An 18,858-nucleotide genomic window follows, 5' to 3' on the forward strand; every position below is an offset into this window, starting at 1 on the left:
ATCTGGAGACCCTTTGAAAGCCAACCTCTGAAAGTAGAATCTTGGGCATTTCATTTAAGACGTTGTGTCAAATTTGTGGATGGAAGCTTTGGGAGACTTTTATTTTCCCCAAGTATTTTCAGGTGATGGAGGATCGTTGTGAGGAAGACATTAAGGGGACATTACAAGTTCTTGAGGAATGTTTACATAATGAGCTTTTCTTCATATATAAAGATGGTGCTGCTGACCCATTCCTTAGCTGATTTTACAAAAGTAAAAGGAGGCTTAGCTAGTGGGTTTTCTCCTTAATCAGTGGCCCTAGTAACACCAATGCTGACCCCGGAAGAAGGCTGGTCAGGATTAGGAAGTCACTCAACGGTCAATTATGGCGCCTTGCACTAAAAGAATCAGATAGCATATTTTGTCCCCATACAAAAAAATATTCAAGACTAAACCTATTCATGGAAAGTCTACAACCTTTATTTCTTCTTTAGGGTGAAAGGGCTGGGAGGGAGTAAGGGGTGTAGCAAAAGGTAACTGAGAGACCCATAGATGTTGTGCTCATTGAGTAAATACTTGTTGAGTGCTGCTCTGTGCTAGTCAGTGTTCTAGATGCTGAGGTACCGGGGCAAACCAGTCAGACAGGCTCCCTGCTTTTGTGGCACTTATCTTCTAGTGGGGGAATGCATCATAAATAAATAAGCAAACATGTAAGTCAGAAATTGCTATGATGAAGGTAAAACAGGGCAATGTTATGGTGGGTCAGGAGGGTGAGAGAAGACCTCTGGGAGGAGGTGACATTTGACCTGAAGGAGCTAGCCAGAAGGACAAGCATTCCAGAGGGAAGGAACAGCAAGTTCAAAGGCCCTGAGGTAGGCACAACTGGCATGTTTAAGGAACAGAAAGGTAGTGTGGCTGGAGGGGAATGCTTAAAGGGAGAGTGGAGGAAAATGAAGTGGGAAACAGGTGAGTTACATCAGGTAGAACCTGTAGGTGGTGAACGGAGATTGGGTTTTATTCTGATTGCAATGGAAAGCCACTGTGGGTCTAACACATATGTTCTGTATTCCCCAATAGCGACTCATTAATTCTGTGTTTCCCCGAAAATAAGACCTAACCGGAAAATAAGCGATAGCATGATTTTTCAGCAGGACATCCCCTGAACAAAAGCCCTAATGCATCTTATTTTGGGGGAAACACGGTAGTTTGACATTAGGACAAAATATATTGAGATCATGACCATCCTCAGGAGTCCTAAGAAGAGATCGTTGAGAGGCTAACCAGACAGAATCATGTGCTCACAGCTACCCATGATGCCCCAAGACTTACTTCTTCTCAGGTTCAAGGTATCTCATGGACTATTCATGTGAGTCTTCTGTTCCATCCAGGGTTTGGAGTCTCTCGTGAACTCCCCTGACCCGTGCATCCCTCTGCAGAGGAAGAGCAGGGGGAAGCGGCTTCTTCTGGAATCCAGTGGTCACATCGCCATCAGGAGCCCTGAATGCCTACCTCCGGTGTCGTCAACATGGAGTTCTGAAGTCCATGTGGCTCCTTACAGTGAACAAGGTGACGTGTCTCCATGAGAACTCACATCTTCATTACCACTTTATTCATTGTGGGGGCTGGAAAGAAGCTTTGGGTTTGGCCACTCCGCCCCCTCCCATTTAACAGATGAGGCATCTGAGGCAACAGAGAGGTTACTGATTTGTCCACAGTTGCACAGCAAGTTCAGGGTAACATCAGTCCAGAATCCGTGTCTCCTGCCGCCAGTCGCGGCTCACTTCACCTCATCCATCACCACTTTGCTGCACAGTTCACTGCCTTCTCGTATCCCATGAGGACGTCTTCCACCTCTGGGTCTCAAGATCCTCATCTGTGAAATGGGGTGATAACACTTTCCTCGGTGGGATTGAATGTTGAATGGCATAATGGACGGAAACAGGGTTTGGAAAATGTCAGAGAGCTCTAGGGATATGAGATAAGAGTAGTCCTTATTTATGGGTGCCGTGGTAATCTGATAGGCAAAATGTTGGGAGACTCTGGCTCATGCCGTGTGTTGGCTTTCAGGTCTTAAGGAAAATGCAGAGACGCCACAGCAGTAACACGGATAACATTCCACCTGAAAGGTAAGCATCTCCTGGTTTCCTTCCATCTGGGGACTCTGGGCTTTGGGTGGGCAGGGGCAACCCAAAACTGGATTGAATAGCTGCTTCTCAGGGTACTTGATAGAGGAGCAAAGGAGATGCGATTGGAAACTGCTTTACCCAGTGATGGCATATACTACTCAATACATAACAGCTGGCTATTGCGCTTACGGTAATTCTCAAAGCCTGTGTGATAGGTGGTCCACTTGACTCATTGTCTCAGTGATGGTACCCACAGGATTTTAATGTATGGAGGTGACTAAGTAACAACATGGAGAGGCTAATGCCATTGAAAGAAGATCCTTATTACTTACATTGCCCGAGAGAAGGGGGCATGTCACACCACGTAGGGCCACATTGGGAAGTGCCAGGGTCTGTCAGGAGGCAGAAAGGAGGAACAAAGTGAAAGCATGAGCCACTGCTTTTATTGTGTTTTCTGCACAGATCAAGGCAGAGCGGGGGAAACAGCTTAGCATTGTGTAGTTGGAGTAACAAACTACCGCGGGCGCTGGGCTATAGGGTAGTCGCAGGTTGTCTGGTACCTGGTCCTGGGTGATTTGGGACAGGAGAAATATTGGCTGGATGTGTGAGCATTAGACCAAGAAGTGGTTGGGGATATGGGCTCTGGATTGAAAGGGAGATATAAACAACTTTGGCTATTAGTTTGGCCCTATAATTAGTTGGATGCCAAATAGCCAAATAGAGAATCTAAGAAAACACAGTTAAAACACTGATGAATTACCTAGAATTTCTCTAGGTAAGCCCAAGAGAGAACACGCCATGGGACACGTTCTCAGGCTGTGACAATCTCCCAGCCCCAGGCCCTCCCCCCCCCAACCCCACCATGCTGGCAGCCAAGCTTTTCCTCCCTCACATCCCATTCCAGTTCCCCTGCAACTCTGAGATTGGCTGCAAAATCAGAGTACCCACCAGTCCCACATTGGGACTGAGTTTTGCATCAAGCCTGCCTGTTCTGCAGGGCAGAGCTCTGGCCTTAAATCAGACAGCCCTTGGCCAAATCCCAGCTCAGCCACTTCCCACCTTTGGAGTGACTTCATGCCTAGTCCTCAGTTTCCCCACCCATAAATGGCAGTTACTGAAACTCAGGTTGCTTATGAAGGAGTGACTGAGTGTGAAAATGCACAAATAAAGCATCCAAGTAATAAGCACACCTGTTAGAGCCTTTCTAACCTCTGAAGTCAGAATTGCTGTCTGCTTTCAAGTGAACCACGAGATCTTTGGGGACAGAAAAATACAGGCCATCGTGTATTGTGTATTTACTCTCTGTCACTGATGAAGTCAGGACTATTTTTAACCACCATTTTTACAGATGAGGAAACTGAGGCTCCGAGAGGGGAAGTAAACTACTTAACGTCACACAGCCAGGAAGCGGCAGGGCTGAGATTCGGACCCCAGTCCATTTGCCCCCAAGAGTCTGTGCTTTGAGCCAGTACATTTTGGCTGCCTCCTGTCTGGGCAGATCCGCTCCTCTCCCGGGCTGCCTCCCTCTCTAGCCCTTAAGTGATTAAGTTGGAAGCACAGCCTCTGCCTCCCCAAGGAATATTCTTTCCCACTTAGTCTGAAATCTCTGCTGTGTACCAGGGCCCAGGGAAGGCAGGCCAGCTATGAAAAGCCCCTTGGTGGGCCCCTCCCTGGTTATACTGGAGGCCCCCTGAGCCCAGTGAACTCAGAGTGCTGGCCAGCTTAAGGGAGCCAGGAAGGCTTTTCAGGGCCCCGTGGGGGCCACTGTGGGCACCTACCAGGACTCCTTCTTTCTTAGCTCAGCTTCATAAAGCGCAGAAAAAGCTCGAGGCCCCTTGGGGATCATAGCCATGGTGTCAGTTGTTGTTGTCATTATTAATATTACCTTTATTATTATCCCAAACCCAAGGGAGTAGGACCACACATTTCCTGGGGTTTTAGAGGGAACAGGGATGAGCCATGTGGTAGGAGAGTGGGGTAGCCATCTTCAACTTCCCTCCTTGCACCAGATTTATGATAACTTACCCCCTGGGGCAACTTTGTGAACCCAGAGATATTTCCAGACCAGCATGTCCCTTGCTGGGTTTCACAGCATTAATAGGTTTTCCAAAGCTAAAAAGAAGTCCATGGTGAAATAAGTTTGGGAAACACTAGGTTTAAACAAAATTACTTTTTTCAATTGCAGGCCTTCTCAGAGCCTTTAGTATGCTCATTCATTCATTCTTTCAAACAGTATTTCTTGAACATGTGCCGTATGGCACATGCATTGTGCTGGGTTGGAGAGACATAATGGGGGCAAACAATCGTGGTCTTTGACTTCATGGCATAGGGCCCAATCTAAACTGCTGTCCTCAGTGCTGACTATACATTAGAATCACCTGGGGCTCTAAAGGCAGAGATGCCAGAGCTCACCCCCAAAGATTTTGATTCAGATGCTCGACACTGGGTCCCGGTCACCTATATTTTTCGAAAGTTCTCCTGATTCTAATGTGCAGCCAGGGTTGAGAGTCGCAGGTAAGCAGTAAAAGGATGACGTGATCAATCCCATGCAGGTGAGGTTAGCATGCAGTGACAACTAGGAGCTAGGAGACTGTCACTGTCTGGGGGTAGGACAGGCGCCACCAAGCAAGAGAGATTTTAGTTGAAATCTGAGTGATGAGCATAGGTACCAAGTTGGGACAGGGTAGAGGTAACATCTGGAGAAGGGGACAGCCTGTGCAAAGGCACTACAGTAAAAGCCCTTGGATAGTTAGAGAGGGACACACCTCTTTAAGTTTGGGGCCAGATAATCCAGGGTATCTGACAGGTTCATCTCTCTGAGCCTCAGTTTCTCTATCTGTAAAATGGGAATGCTATTACTCCCTATCTATAGGGTTTATCTGAAACTGTGGGAGGAAGTTTAGAATGGGAAGCCCTTTTAGTGAAATAATCGAATGTATGTTTCTTAAAATGCACCCTGGTCTCTGAGTAGAGAATAAATCATACAGGGTCAAGTGTGAAACCTATGTATAGTTCCCCTCCTGCTATCATTTTGTGCCTGGATGAGAGCCAGCATATGTTTTATTAAACACCTACTGTGTACCCTGGGTTGTGGGGTCCAGAGGATGAGTGGAACTCAGCTCGGGCTTTCAGTAAGGTCATGATATATTTGGAGTGCCTTAGGGCTCTATGGAGGTGTCTTGGGGGCCCTGTTTCAGGGTGAAAGGCTCTTTGCTCCTCCCCCGACACATGTGCATAGAGCAAATCAGCCCCACTTGTATGTGTTGTGTAGACTGAGTTTCCACGTCCTGATTCCTTTTGAAGAGAGGACAAACCCAAGAGGAGAGAGATGGCATCCAGAATTCTGGGGCAGGGTGTTTGTGGGAAAGTGCACCCAGTTCTGGGCTAACCGCAGGGGTTACCTCTGGGCTCTGTGCTCCTTCTGGTAAAGGCCACGGAATCCTTTGCCTGATTCCCATACAAGAGGTCCCCACTTGGAACTAGAAAAGGCGGTCGGCCCTGGAGCTCTTTCCCTAGGGACTAGAGGTAATAGTTCCCAGTTATTGAACGCTGGTCCATTGAAAAGGGTATTCTGAATTTGATCCCACAGGAATTCTATGCACGAATAATGTTGAGGCCCATTTTTCAGGAGAGAAAAAACAATCCAGGGTTGTTCAGGCCCCTAGGAAAGATAGAACTGGGGTTCAAATGTGGCTTCTCTATTAAATCTTCCCATTACTGTCTGCTGCCCTCCACATGCCAGCTGTGACCAAGGCTGGACCTTTCTGGGGACTCGGAAATCGTTGAACTTGAACATTACTGAGCCAGGGGGCTCTTGGGTTCCTGAGGTTATTCTAGAACCATAGAACTCTGCTTCCTTTTCATTAAAGTACAGCAGTCAAGAAAGTGGGCTCTAGAGTTAGTCTGCCTGGGACTGTGTACCCCTGGCTCCATCCCTTACCAGCTGTGCAACTCTGGACAAGTTGCTCTCTTGGTGTCTGTTTGTTTCTTCATCGGTCACATGGCGGTATTATTTGTACTTCACAGAATTCATAGGAGGGTTTAAGGAGTTAAAGGAAAGCACTTAGAAAACTGGTACATAGTAAATTTTCAATAAAGATTATTACCCTGTTGCTGTTATCGTTTGTATGAGTTTGCTAGGCCTGCAGTGACAAGGTATCACAGACTTGGGGGCCTTAAACAACAGAAATGTATTTTCTCACAGTTCTGGAGGCTGGAAGTCCAAGATCAAAGTGTCGGCAGGGTCGGTTTCTTCTGCAGCCCTTCTCCTTGGCTTGTAGATGGCCAGCTCTCCCTGTCTTCAAATGGTCCTGTCTCTGTGTCTGTCTATGTCCCGATTTCTTCTTATTACGACACCAGTCCTATTGGATGAGGGCCGCCTTAAGGACCTTATTTTAACTTAGTCACCTCTGCAAAGACCCTGACTCCAAATACAGTTATACTCTGAGGTCCTGGGAGTTAGAGCTTCAACCTAGGAGTTTGGGGGGTGGGAAACAAGTCAACTTATGACACTGACACTGTTATTTGTCCCCCATCCTCCCCTGGATGACTGTCCTTCTCTCTGCTGACTTGGTGGGGCTTTCTCTTCCCTTCTGGCCCAGAAACCGCAGCCAAGCACTCAGCTCCGAGGCAAGCGTGGATGAAGGGGGCGTCTTTGAGAGTCTGAAGGCAGAAGTGGCCTCCCCGCCAGCGCTCTTCTCCAGCCTTTCCGGCCTCCCAACAGGCAGCCTTCCCACTCCCCCATTCCCATCCAGCCTGGTGCTGGGGGCCTCGGCCGGCGGCGGGGACGTGTTCATCCAGATGCCCGCGTCCAGGGAGGAAGGCGGGGGGCGGGGCGAGGGGGGCGCCTACCACCACCGCCAGCCCCACCACCACTTCCACCACAGCGGCCACCGGGGAAGTTCGCTGCTGCAGCATGTGGGTGGGGACCACCGTGCTCACTCAGACGAGGGGAGTGACGAACAGCCCAGCACTCCCGCCCCTGCCCTGTCCGAGCTGAAGGCTGTGGTCTGCTGGCTCCAGAAAGGGCTGCCCTTCATCCTGATCCTCCTGGCCAAACTGTGCTTCCAGCATAAGCTCGGTGAGTCCGGGAGTCATGAGGGCTTCAACTGCGAGATAGGGGTGCTCTCCATCCCAAGTGCCAGGGAAAGGCAGCAGAGACCCTCATAGTGCAAAGTGCTCAAGAGTATGGGATTCTGCATCAGACCTGGGTTCAAATTCTGACAGATTAGCTGTGTGACCTCGGGCAAGTCACTCACCATCTCTGAGCCTCGGTTTCCTCATCTGTCCAGTGCAGGTGGTGATAAAAGTTGCCTCAGCTGGTTGGTTGGTGTGAAGAAGTGGAGTGTAATAACTAAGAGTTCACACGACTTGGGTCTGAACCCAGCCTCAGCCCCTTCCTAGCTGTGTGATGCTGGGTACGTTATTTAACCTCTCTGTGCCTCAGGCCCGTCACCCATAAAATGAGGATTATAATGAGGGTTATAATAGGACATACTTCATGAGATTGCAGTGAGGTTAAATGAATTAATATGTGTAAACCACTTAAGACAGTGCTATGCAAGTGTCAATTGTTTTCATTATATTCATTATAATACATGCAAAATACTTAACACTGAACCAGGCACAGAGTAGGTGCTCAATAAATACTACCTATTGTTAGTATTATTAGGAAGTAAGATAACAATTCATAAAGTGCTTGGCCTAGAACTTGACGTACATTTAATGTTCAATAAATAGTCTCGGGGCCATTGTTAGGATTATTACTTACTGTTATTAGATCAAGATGGTGCTGTGCCCTGCAGAGTTTTAGGCTGTCGTTTTAGTCCTGTAGGAGGAAGTATGGCAGGAATTGTCTCATGGCCTACAACGTCCCATAAGACAATATCTAGAGGAGACGAGGCCATCCTTCTTATCGTGTTTGCCCCTTTCTGGTGAGCTCTAGCTGACTCACATCTCCCCACTTTCCTTGTTGGGGTGCTACCATGGCAGCCCCTCCTTTTCTATTCCTAGAAAGGGAAGCCGGCGTGTTCCCCTTTACCCTGAATTCCAGGAAACTCAACATTTTATTCTCAAGGATGGTCATTTTCTTTTTCAGTTGGCAGGTTTATTTGTTTTTCTTATCAAAGAGGAAAATAGGACAAAGGATGGTAGGGGGTTGACTAGATTTTATCTTACACATTTCCAGTGAAGAAATGCATTTTTGACAAAGTAGATCCGGAGAAACAACCGGAGTACACGTGCTAATAAAAACGTAAAAGTGAACTCCGAGCATGACAAGCCGTGCACATCGTGTGAAAGCAGAGGCCTGCCCACAGGTTACGAAAGGTGGGATTTGAAAACCCCTATCAAGGGAGAATTCCAAGATTGTAACTCAGCAAACAGGGCCAATGGGATGAATTGTGGGATGAAATTCAGTTCTGTTCCCCCTTCTGCCAGGGTCATGTTTTCCTGCCAGTAGGACTTTTATCCCCCTCTGACGTTAAACTTTCATTCCTTATGGATCGTCTGGTCTTTGTCTATGCATGCTTTTATTGCAAAGAAACACACCTCAAATTCTTTTTGAAAGTAGAAATAATAATAGGTGCCATTTACTAACTGCTAGAGATTATGCTTTATAAGCATTATCCTTCCATGGTGTAAGAACTGTTATTATTCTGTCCATTTTATAGATGAGGAAAATGGGGCTCAGAGAGGTGCGGTGACTAGCCTAAGCTCACACAGAGAGGAGGTGGCAGAAGCGTGATTTGAACCCAGGTCTTACCAGACTGCACAGCCCATGCTTTTAACCCAGTTCTATAAAATACCCCGCGATGGCGTCAGTTCCATCCCTACCTCAGAGGCCTATACTCAGAGTGGTTCAGGGATTCCCGTGATTTACGTGGCAACCCAAATCCCCCCGAAATGAGATTTTCTCTCTCCTCTGTGGTTAGCCTGTAAACTCCAAGGGGACCAGGGATGTGCCTTTTTAATGTTGCTCCCAGCCCCTAGTAAGCCAGGGCCGGGACCTAATGAGTCTGCTTGGTGGAGCTGGGCCCTTCTGTGTCCTGCAGGCATTGCCGTGTGCATCGGGATGGCCAGCACCTTTGCCTACGCCAACTCAACGCTCCGAGAACAGGTCTCTCTGAAGGTGAGTCACCCAGCCAACTGGTCTCCTATGGCTACTGTAACAAATGACCACAAGCTTAGTGGCTTGAAACATCAATGTTTTATCTTGTAGACGGGTCGAACAGAAGTCTGAAGTGGATCTCTCTAGGCTGAGCTCAAGGTGTCAACAAGAACACGTTCCTTCTGGAGGGTTTAGAGGAGAATCTGTTTCCTCACCTTTTCCCAGTTCTAAAGGTCACCCACGTTCTTTGGCTTCTGGCCCTATCCTCCTCTTTGAGCCAATAGTGTTGCACCTCTGTAACCATCCTTCCTGAGTCACATCTCCCTCTGACTCTCCTCTTCTGCCTCCCTCTTTCACTTTTTTTTTTTTTAATTTTTATTAGGGAATATTGGGCAACATTGTGTTTTTCCAGGAGCCATCAGCCCCATGTCAAGTCGTCTTCAATCTAGTTGTGGAGACTTGTTTTCAATCTAGTTGTGAAGGGCGCAGCTCACTGGCCCACGTGAGAATCGAACCGGCGACCTTGGTATTATGTGCACTGCGCTCTAACCACTGGGCAAACTGGCCCTTCCACTTTTAGGGACTCTTGGAATGACATTGGGTCCACCTGGATGATCCACGAGTCTCTCCCCATCTCAAGGTCAGCTGAGAGCAATAGTAATTCCCTTTGCCACGTGACCTAACATATTCACAGGTTGCAGTGATTAGGACAAGACATCTTTGGGAGGCCATTCTTACGTCTGCCACCCCTGGGCAGATCCCCAGATATACCATCCTCTCCCAGGCCCTTCCACCAGCAGTATTTCCCTCACAAGTCGCAGCCCAGTCCCTTTACCCTCCTGGTACTCAACCAGTTAGCTCACTTCCAACCTACCCTCATGGTTAAGGCCATCCCCCTGAAACTGCTGGGTACCTTCTAATAGCAGGGCACTAACCATGCCCAGCACAGTGCTGGGCCCATTTGCACAGTTCATCACGCACGTTTGTCCCAGCAACCTGAGAGGGAGACAGAGTCATTCTTATCGCATTTTCCCAATAGGAAACAGCAGCTCAGAGACTCTGAGTTTCTTGCCTGAGGTCACACAGCTGGTGCAAATGGTGGCATCAGGATATGAACCCAGGCATTGAGCCCACGGGCTGTGCTCACTCCAAGTTCAAATCCCAGCTCGTCCACCCACCTACGCCTCTTAGACAGGTTATCTCGGTGAGCTCAGCTCAGGTGCCACCTCTAGAAAAGGAACGATTCACACCAACTTCATACACCGATAGAGAGGATTAAATGAGATAGTGCAGACAAGGTGTTTAGCACAGTGCCTGGCACGTACCGTGTTTCCCCGAAAATAAGACCTAGCTGGGCCATCAGCTCTACTGCATCTTTTGGAGTAAAAATTAATATAAGACCCAGTGTTACGTAAGACCTGGTATTACATTATGTTACATTATATTATATAATGTATATTATAATACACATTACATTATATTATAATATAAGACTGTCTTATATTAAAATAAGACCAGGTCTTATATTAATTTTTCCTCCAAAAGATGTATTAGAGCTGATGGTCCGGCTAGGTCTTATTTTCGGGGAAACACGGTAGAAACATTTAATTGAGCTTATTTCAACAAGCCTATACTTTGTGCGGTGCGTGTGATCCCATAACAGCCACCATCCTATCCTCTCTGATCCTTCTTTGGCGTCGTTTGCTTTTCAAAAGCACATGGGCCTGCATGAGGTATGGAGGACGACTCAGTCTCCACCTGACACACGCGCCCATTGAGGTCCAGAGTTGGACATGGAGCCAGAGGTTCTTCCTGACCCTTAGTCTCATCTTCATGCAAACCTCTTTCTTCTGCTATTAGAACAGCAGGTTGATCAAGACCATAAAGGGAGGCTTTGGGGGCCGGCTGTCTCTCAAATGCAGTAACATCCAAATGGTGCCTTGACTTGAATTTTAGGACGCCTGTATCTGTGGACAGGCTTCTACGGGTCCTGAACCTTATGAAGACATGGGTAATGTTTTGCCTGTCTGTACTCATTTCCTGTGGAGGAAAGTCTGCGTGACCCTCAGTAAGTTTAGGAATCTCAACTTACTACTAGGGAACTCCCCCTTTGTCCTTGAGGGTCTGGCTTCTGAGGGCATTGCTAAGTCCTTCTTTCTCTTCCCCCTTTGCTTTGAGTCTACAGTGGGTTAAACGGGAATCCATTATTTATTGGGGTAAAAAGAGCTGCCGAGTGGGTTAATCACATTGATAAGAGCAGTTGGTTGGTTGGAGGTGGTTTCTCGGGTCGTTAACCTTGACCACTCCTGGAATAATGGCTGGATGGAGATGCATTTATTTTGTCTACTCTGCGAAAATACGCGTCGTAAGGGTGTGTAGGGCACTGAGCTATGTCTGAAGACAGTGGAGCATTTACCGAAACCGCAGGGAAGGTTACACTGGGAAAGTTATGACCTCATCCTATTCCAGCAATGCAGCCGCCCTGGTCCAGGAAGAGACAAGCTTTTGAAAATCAGCATCACCACGAGGGTCTGTGTATGTCTCCCAGGGCACATAGGCGGGGACGCGCCCTGCCCGGCGCCACCTCCAGAAATTTCCTGGGATTGTTCTCAGGCCGAGAAGCTGCTGGGAAACAGCAAACCGAGAACGTTTTCCAGCTTGTCTTCCTGGGGACTAAACAGAAATGAGGCTGGAGAAAGAAATGGAGCCGGGTTGTGAAGGGTTTTGACGGCCAAGTATATAAGTTTGAATTTAATCTTAGAAATGTGGACCCACAATGAACGGTCGGGTCCAGAGCAGTAGGCCGGAGGACCATGCTAGAAAAATTGAGAGCAGAAGTTTCTAGCTTGTATAGATGTGAATCGTCTGCTGGGTTGTAAAGTCTGAATACTAGGTCCCACCATTTAGCAAGCACAAAATGTGAGCCTGCGCCAGACTGAATGTTGACATTCATGAATTTTACTTAATATTTAACAAAACCCCCATTTTTAAATGAGGGCACTGAGGCTTAAAACATGTGCTCTTGAGCAACAGTTGCTTAACTTCTCTCTGCTTCCTAATAGTAAATGAGAACTAACATTTACTACGTGTCAGACAGTGTTCTGAGCATTTCATGCACATTAATTCTCACAGCTTTATCAGAGAGAGACACTGTATACCCATTTTACAGATGAGGAAAGGGAAATGAAAAAAGTTTAAGTAACTTGCCCAGCGTTGGACAGTCCCCGAGTAGCCGACCAAGGATTTGAACTCAGGCTTCCAGATCCAAAATCTGTGCTGCTAACGACTGTGGCTTTCCTGCCTTTCCCGGTAGTTCTCCAAGCAGGTTTCCACATTTCTGTCACCTTCTCTATAACCACCCTTGGGTTCCAGTGGACTAGGAAGATGCCAACACCCCTTTCACCATTAGCCCTGCTCCCTCCAAACCTTTGAGAAAAGGAAAAGTTGCCACATGTCAGAAAGCATTCTGGAATATTCTGCCATGTGCACTTTTAGCATTGCCGCATCCCCACAGATCTCTTGCTTTATCTCCAGGAGAAGAGGTCGGTGCTGGTTATCTTGTGGATCTTGGCCTTTCTGGCAGGCAACACCCTCTATGTACTCTATACGTTCAGTTCCCAGCAGCTGTACAACAGGTAAGCAGGGGAGTCTGACCCCCAGTGGGAAAGTGGTGGTGGCGGGGCATTGTTGGGCTTGGGACACACAACCCCTCCACTTGAGAACAATGCAGCCGCGTTATATCACATTGTAACTTTCAAGTTCCACCCTGTTGTTCTGTACACACAGGCCCAGAGCAGAACTCTCCTGCTAGAAATAATAAGACGAGCCACATAGTTCATTTTACATCTTCTAGTAGCCACATAGTGACTGGTCGGGGAGGGCTGGCCAGTGAGGGCCTCCAGGATGGATGGGGTAGAAACTCAAGCCAAGCTTTCAGATCATGTACCTCTGTTTTACACATGGACTGTGACAAATGAGCAGTTTCTCCACTTTCTGGGGCCACCCTAGAAGGGCAGTTGGGGAGTTAGTGCCAAGACATCAACTCCCATCTCCTCACACACTGCATTAGTTGTCTGGCCCAGAATATCAAGGTCCTGGGGAAGGCTCTGGGAGGTGGAGTTTCCCAGAACCTTGGATGAATTTCCAGCTCATGTCATTCTCTGGCCATGATCACAGTGTCAGGCTCAGCCTTCTGTGCCCCCATCAAACCAGGGCTGAGTCAAACTGGCAACGCAGAAAGAGAGAGAGTGCTTTAGGGAGAAAAGCAATGAAGCTGAGCCCTCTTCCTAATGGATGTCAACTCGAGAGTGTGTTTGTGCTAGCAATAGCCATTATTTTATTTTGTCCTCTCAGTGACCCAGCAGGGTGCTGCTGTCCCCATTTCACAGGTGAGGAAACTGAGGCTTACTGAAGCCCTTCCTAATAAGTCTTAGTCCCAGTAAGTAGCCCTTCACAGCCAATTGGAGTCTTCCTAGGATTTGAAGTCTGATGACCAATGTCAGAGAATAAGTCCTGCCACTGACCAGCTTTGTGCCCTGTGGCAAATAATGGAACCCCTCAGAGACCCCACTCATTTCCTCATTTGTGAAATTGGGACCCAGTTAATTCTTGCCTTACCCACCTGAACAGGCTAATTATTAGGGAGGCCAAATGTTATAATACATGAAAAGTACTGCGTAAACCACGAAACATTTGACATATCATCGTCATATCATAATTAATATTATTCTTTTATGATGAATTACTATTCCTGTGGGTGGTGGTACCTAATAAGGAGCAAAACCGACAATAAAATATATCAGTTGATTCGAGTTCACAGTGTACGTTAGGTGGAAAAACACTTTTGCACTGCCCCTCCTCCAAATGCCCAGGAAAAAACACTAAGTGCAAAACAGAAAAAACGCTAAGACAGTGAACTACAGCCCAGATAGGTGAATTTCACACCGACTTATGTTTCTGAAAGAAAATGGGAAGTGGAAGGCAGATCTTCATTTTATTGCAATCCCAGAAGCATGATAGAGAAGCAGAGCGTGGAAGTCAGCCAGCCAGCCTGCGTTTCCCCCAGGCAAGGACAAGAGCAGGGAGCTGGGGGCTGCCAGCCCCTCCCATATTATAACATGAATGGCCACTCAAAGTGGGATGCGAAAAATTCTACGGAGAGGGCTAGGATGTAAGGAGCTGAGGGATTAGGAGAGATTGCCCAAATCGATGGTTTTCGTTGATTTTGCCCTACTCTAGCTCCTTATAAAGGTATTTATTATACATAGAAATAGGTTTTGAAAAATAAAAGTAAAAAAATAGACCAGTTCATTCCTAGGATTCTGTAATAAGGAGGCCTTGGTTTGCGCTGTGTTCCACCAGCCCAGCGGAGTATGTTGGAAGCATCCAGAAAGCATCCACTCTGGGTTGTGTGCACTGTTCCCCGCTTTAGAGAGGACAGATACCGTAGGACTCAATCTGGCCTTCGCTCAGAGCCTCGAATCCAGTGGGAAAGAAGTGAGGGGAGCAGCACAGGGTGGGTGCTGGTGCCAGTCCTAGCTCCACATTCTAGCTGATAATGCTGTGGGCAGGCGACACCACCTCTTAGCACCTCCGTTTCCCCAGCTCCAAACGGGATAATCACAGCACCTCCTTCATAGAGGCTTTGGGAAGACAAAATGAAGGAAAACATATAAAGTGTGTAGAGCAGGGCAAGTGTGATGTAAAGAGCCAAGAGCCTTTAGCTACTATTTGTATTATTACAAACAACACCATCTGCCTCAGAGGTGGTGAGCAATGCCCCTCAAAGTGTGGTCCATGGACAGGTGCCAGTTTGAGAACAGCATGTGTCTGTCTCCAGTGAGGTAAGTACAGAAGTCAAGCGCGAGGTTAACTTACCTGGTTACAGTTGGGTAAAATGAGTTTACCCACTCCAAGTAGCACTGCTGTCGTGTAAGGACTGAGAGTAAGGATTAATATTTGCAGGACCTTGTGCGCATTACTTTAACCTTTCTGTGCCTCATCTGTAAAATGGGGTAGATAATAGTACCTGCCTCATAGAGTTGCTGTTATTATTGTCATGGCTACCTGGCAGAGGCTGTAGTCTTATACAGGGATGTCAATCATCTCATCAAATCCCGCCAATGACACTCTGAGGAAGGGAATGATTCCCATTTTATTAGTGAAAACACTGAGGCTTATAGAGAAAACATTATTTGCCCGGAGTCCAATAAATGAAGAAGCCTGGATTCAAGTTCGTCTGTCGAAATGCCCATTATCTGTGACCTTGGGCTACTTAACCTCACCTCTCCAAGCATCAGTATCTCTTATAAAGTGGGGAGAGAAGCAATGCTCATTGTGCAGGACAGTGAGACACAGAGTCAAGAGCTTAGCACAGTGGCACATCGGTTTTCCTCTTTTCTCCTTCTCTCCCTCCCTCCTTCACAATGTTGGACTGCTTTTCTTCCTTCTGCTTCCTCTTGTGAAAACTATTGTGGACCCATAAAACTGGAGAGGACCTTAACTAATGCTACTCCAGGCCAGTCTCATCTGTTAACCCTCAGGGGGACTAAGGCTCAGAGAGGTTAAGATACCCACCTGAGGTCACACAGGAAGTTAGCAGATTTAGGAACAGGACACAGACGTCTTTCTATAGGTGGTATTTACAAGGCTCCCAGACTGGGTAGAAGTGATCCTAAGTGAGCATCCTGACTCTGAATCCTCCCCACAGCCTCATATTTCTAAAGCCCAACCTGGAGACTCTAGACTTCTTCGACCTGCTGTGGATTGTAGGGATCGCAGACTTTGTGCTGAAGTACATCACCATCGCCCTCAAGTGCCTCATCGTGGCCCTGCCCAAGATTGTCCTGGCCGTCAAGTCCAAGGTAGGTGCTGCCCGTAGCCACCAAGTAACCTCAATCACGCTGATCATGCAGGGGATTCAGGGTGCCATGTGGAGGAGAAAAGGATGAATGTGGGCAAAGCTAATGTCAGCATATCAAATGAACACAGCCTGAGCCAGTAGATCCTAGCACCTACCTCTTATAATTCCTTGAAGCTGAGCATGGTTCTTTGTTGTTACCACATGCCTTCCACACCTCTACTCCAAGTGTATTTCCTGTTCCATTGTTCAAAGCTGCCCTTGATGCAACTTTCATCTAAATTTCACCTGAGAAGGGACAAAACATGTTGACAAGCCCTGGGTCCTGCTTCTCCCAGGGTAGAATGGCTCTTCCAGGTTTTGACTCTTTGTGGCTTTGGAGCATATTTTGTAAAGGGTACTGAGCCTCAGAAGGAAAGAACTCTGTGATTGATTAGTGATGTCTGATGTGGACATAGGAAGGGGAGTGATGGCAATGGTATTTTGCAATGTAATATAGGGAAAGGCCTGCAGGTGGATGTGGGGTCGAAGAGATCTTGGGAGGGATAACCACTATAATTCAGAGGGCTGAGTAAGGCCGGGATAAAGCATCACCTTTAGGATATAATTGTTGCCAGTGCCCCTGCAAGAAGACGCAAAGCAGGGACTCTGGACAGAGGCAGATGGACAAAACAATCTCTGGAGACTCCTGCTTTCCATGCTGCAAAAACTGCCACCTTTTCAACTTCAGAAAGCTCAGAATTTGTTCCAGGCATTGGTTGTCAGAAGAGCACATTGGCCGTCCATCTTGCGTGACAACTGACCAAACCCACTGGCCAGGCATATAGGAAAAACACACTCCTGTGTTTCTTCTTTACTCACACACTCAATACTTCTGACACCGGATATGTGGGTTTTCCATCCATCATGCAATTCTCTGACACCAGCTGGGTGTCCTACAATTGACCTCGGTTCTGCCACCATCTACCTAGAGATAGCATCAGCTTCCACAGATTAAGGGCTCTGTCCTGCCCCCTCCACATTTCAGATGCCAATCACAAGTCCAGGTTGTCACCTGTGCTTGTCACCGTGCTTCTAACTGACCGGTTATAAATCAGGCCATGACCCTATCCATGGTTCAGTCATTTGCTAGAACAGATCACAGAACTCAGAAAAACACGTACTTACATTTACCAGTTTGTTCATGACTATTTTTCAATTATTCATTAAATATGTAATTATTTAATATATAATTTTTATTAAATATGTTTTTATTATATACTTCATGTTAGTGGCTTAAAGCAACATAAATTTATCTCACGGTTCTGGAGGTCGGTTCCTCCATCTTCATATAATAGTACTTCCTATAATTTATTGTATGTTTATTAAATAATATAATTATTATCATTAATAAAGGATGTGATAAAGGATACAGATGAACAGCCAGCTGAAGAGGTACATAGGGCAAGGTTTAGAAGGGTCCTGAGCACAAGAGCTTCTGTCCCCGTGGAGTTGGGGTGCACCATCCTCCCAGCATGGAGATGTGTTCACCAGCTCAGAAGCTCTCTGAACCCCGTCCTGTTGGGATTTTTATGGTGGCTTCATCATGTGAGCATGATCAGTTATTAACTTCATTCTAGCCCCTGTCCCCTCTCAGGAATGAGAAAGGTGGGACTGAAAAGTCCCAAGCTTCTATTTATGGCTTGGTCTTTCTGATGACCAGCCCCCACCCAGGAGTCCACCTAGGGTCACCTCATTTGAACAAAAGACACTCTAGGAAATTCCAAGAGAGTTAAGAGTTTGTTGTCAGATGCCCCCATCACTCAGGAAATTGCAAAGGTCTTAGGAGCTCTGTGTCAGGACCTGGGATCAAGGACTACATGGTAGAACAAAAGATTCTCCTAGCTCTTCTGATTCTCCTAAGTCTTCTTGAGCTCCATGTCAGGAACCCGGGTAGAAGGAGAACAGAGACCAATCTGTATATTTCTTAGTATTTCACACCAGGGTAATCTGAGTCTGGTGTGGTCCCCATATGCCTCACCGTCACTTCCCCCACCATGTCATCTATCTGATGGAGCCAAAATCCTAGGCTGTTGAAGTTTACTTAGATGAAGACACAGCTCTGGTGCTCAGACACGGTGCCAGGAAATCTAAAATAGCATCAATACAAAAAAAAAAAAAAAAGGAGAGACACAGAGAAGAAGTTCAAGAGGGAAACAGGTCTAAAAAAGTCCTGAGATGCCCCCCACTTGCCCTTCCCGAGACCATAATAACCATTACCATTTGAGCTCATGCCACGTACCAGGTAGGCACTGGGGACTTGACCCTGGGAAGCAGCATGGCCTAATGGTTATGCCCGTGGCCTGCAACGTTGGACATGTTGACATTCGGGTCCCAGCTCTACCCCTTCCTAGCAGTGTGAATTTAGGCAGATAACAAAACCTACCTGAACTCTTGGTTTCCTCACCTGTCAACTCAGGACGATAATAGCTTGTTCCTCCTAAGGATGAACCTCGTAAGAACTGTTGCTGGTGAGAAATAGAAAGTGCTTTGCCCCTTGCCCAGCACATAGTAAGCACTTGGTGAATGATTTGCAATACTTCTAAGTGTATTCATGACTACTAGCGCTTCCAATTAGCTGTGTGACCTTGGATAAGTCACTTAGCCTCTCTGTGCATCAGTCCCCTTATCTGTAAAACGGGGATGATAATTTTGCTGGATGCCTTCCTTCTGCTCCTCCAGATACACTCTCCACCTTTCTCAACCTGCTGTCAGTCCAAGAAGCTGACCTGGGTAAACTATATCAA

General features: G+C 47.1%; 1 protein-coding gene across 2 annotated transcripts in view; it reads left to right on the plus strand.

The window, feature by feature from the left end:
* Nucleotides 1-1,368: 1,368 nt before the first annotated feature.
* Nucleotides 1,369-18,858, plus strand: part of RNFT2 (ring finger protein, transmembrane 2) — a 68,090-nt gene continuing 50,600 nt past the window's right edge. For both annotated transcript variants that reach the window (XM_033097502.1, XM_033097501.1), the window contains exons 1-6: nt 1,369-1,545; nt 2,047-2,105; nt 6,707-7,185; nt 9,158-9,234; nt 12,748-12,848; nt 15,923-16,076. In XM_033097502.1, the coding sequence (XP_032953393.1) occupies nt 1,522-1,545; nt 2,047-2,105; nt 6,707-7,185; nt 9,158-9,234; nt 12,748-12,848; nt 15,923-16,076 (894 nt within the window). In that variant the 5' untranslated portion in view covers nt 1,369-1,521. The remainder of the gene's footprint in view (nt 1,546-2,046; nt 2,106-6,706; nt 7,186-9,157; nt 9,235-12,747; nt 12,849-15,922; nt 16,077-18,858) is intronic.

The sequence above is a fragment of the Rhinolophus ferrumequinum genome, chromosome 25 (assembly GCF_004115265.2).
Source record: "Rhinolophus ferrumequinum isolate MPI-CBG mRhiFer1 chromosome 25, mRhiFer1_v1.p, whole genome shotgun sequence".
Classification (NCBI taxonomy): domain Eukaryota; kingdom Metazoa; phylum Chordata; class Mammalia; order Chiroptera; family Rhinolophidae; genus Rhinolophus; species Rhinolophus ferrumequinum.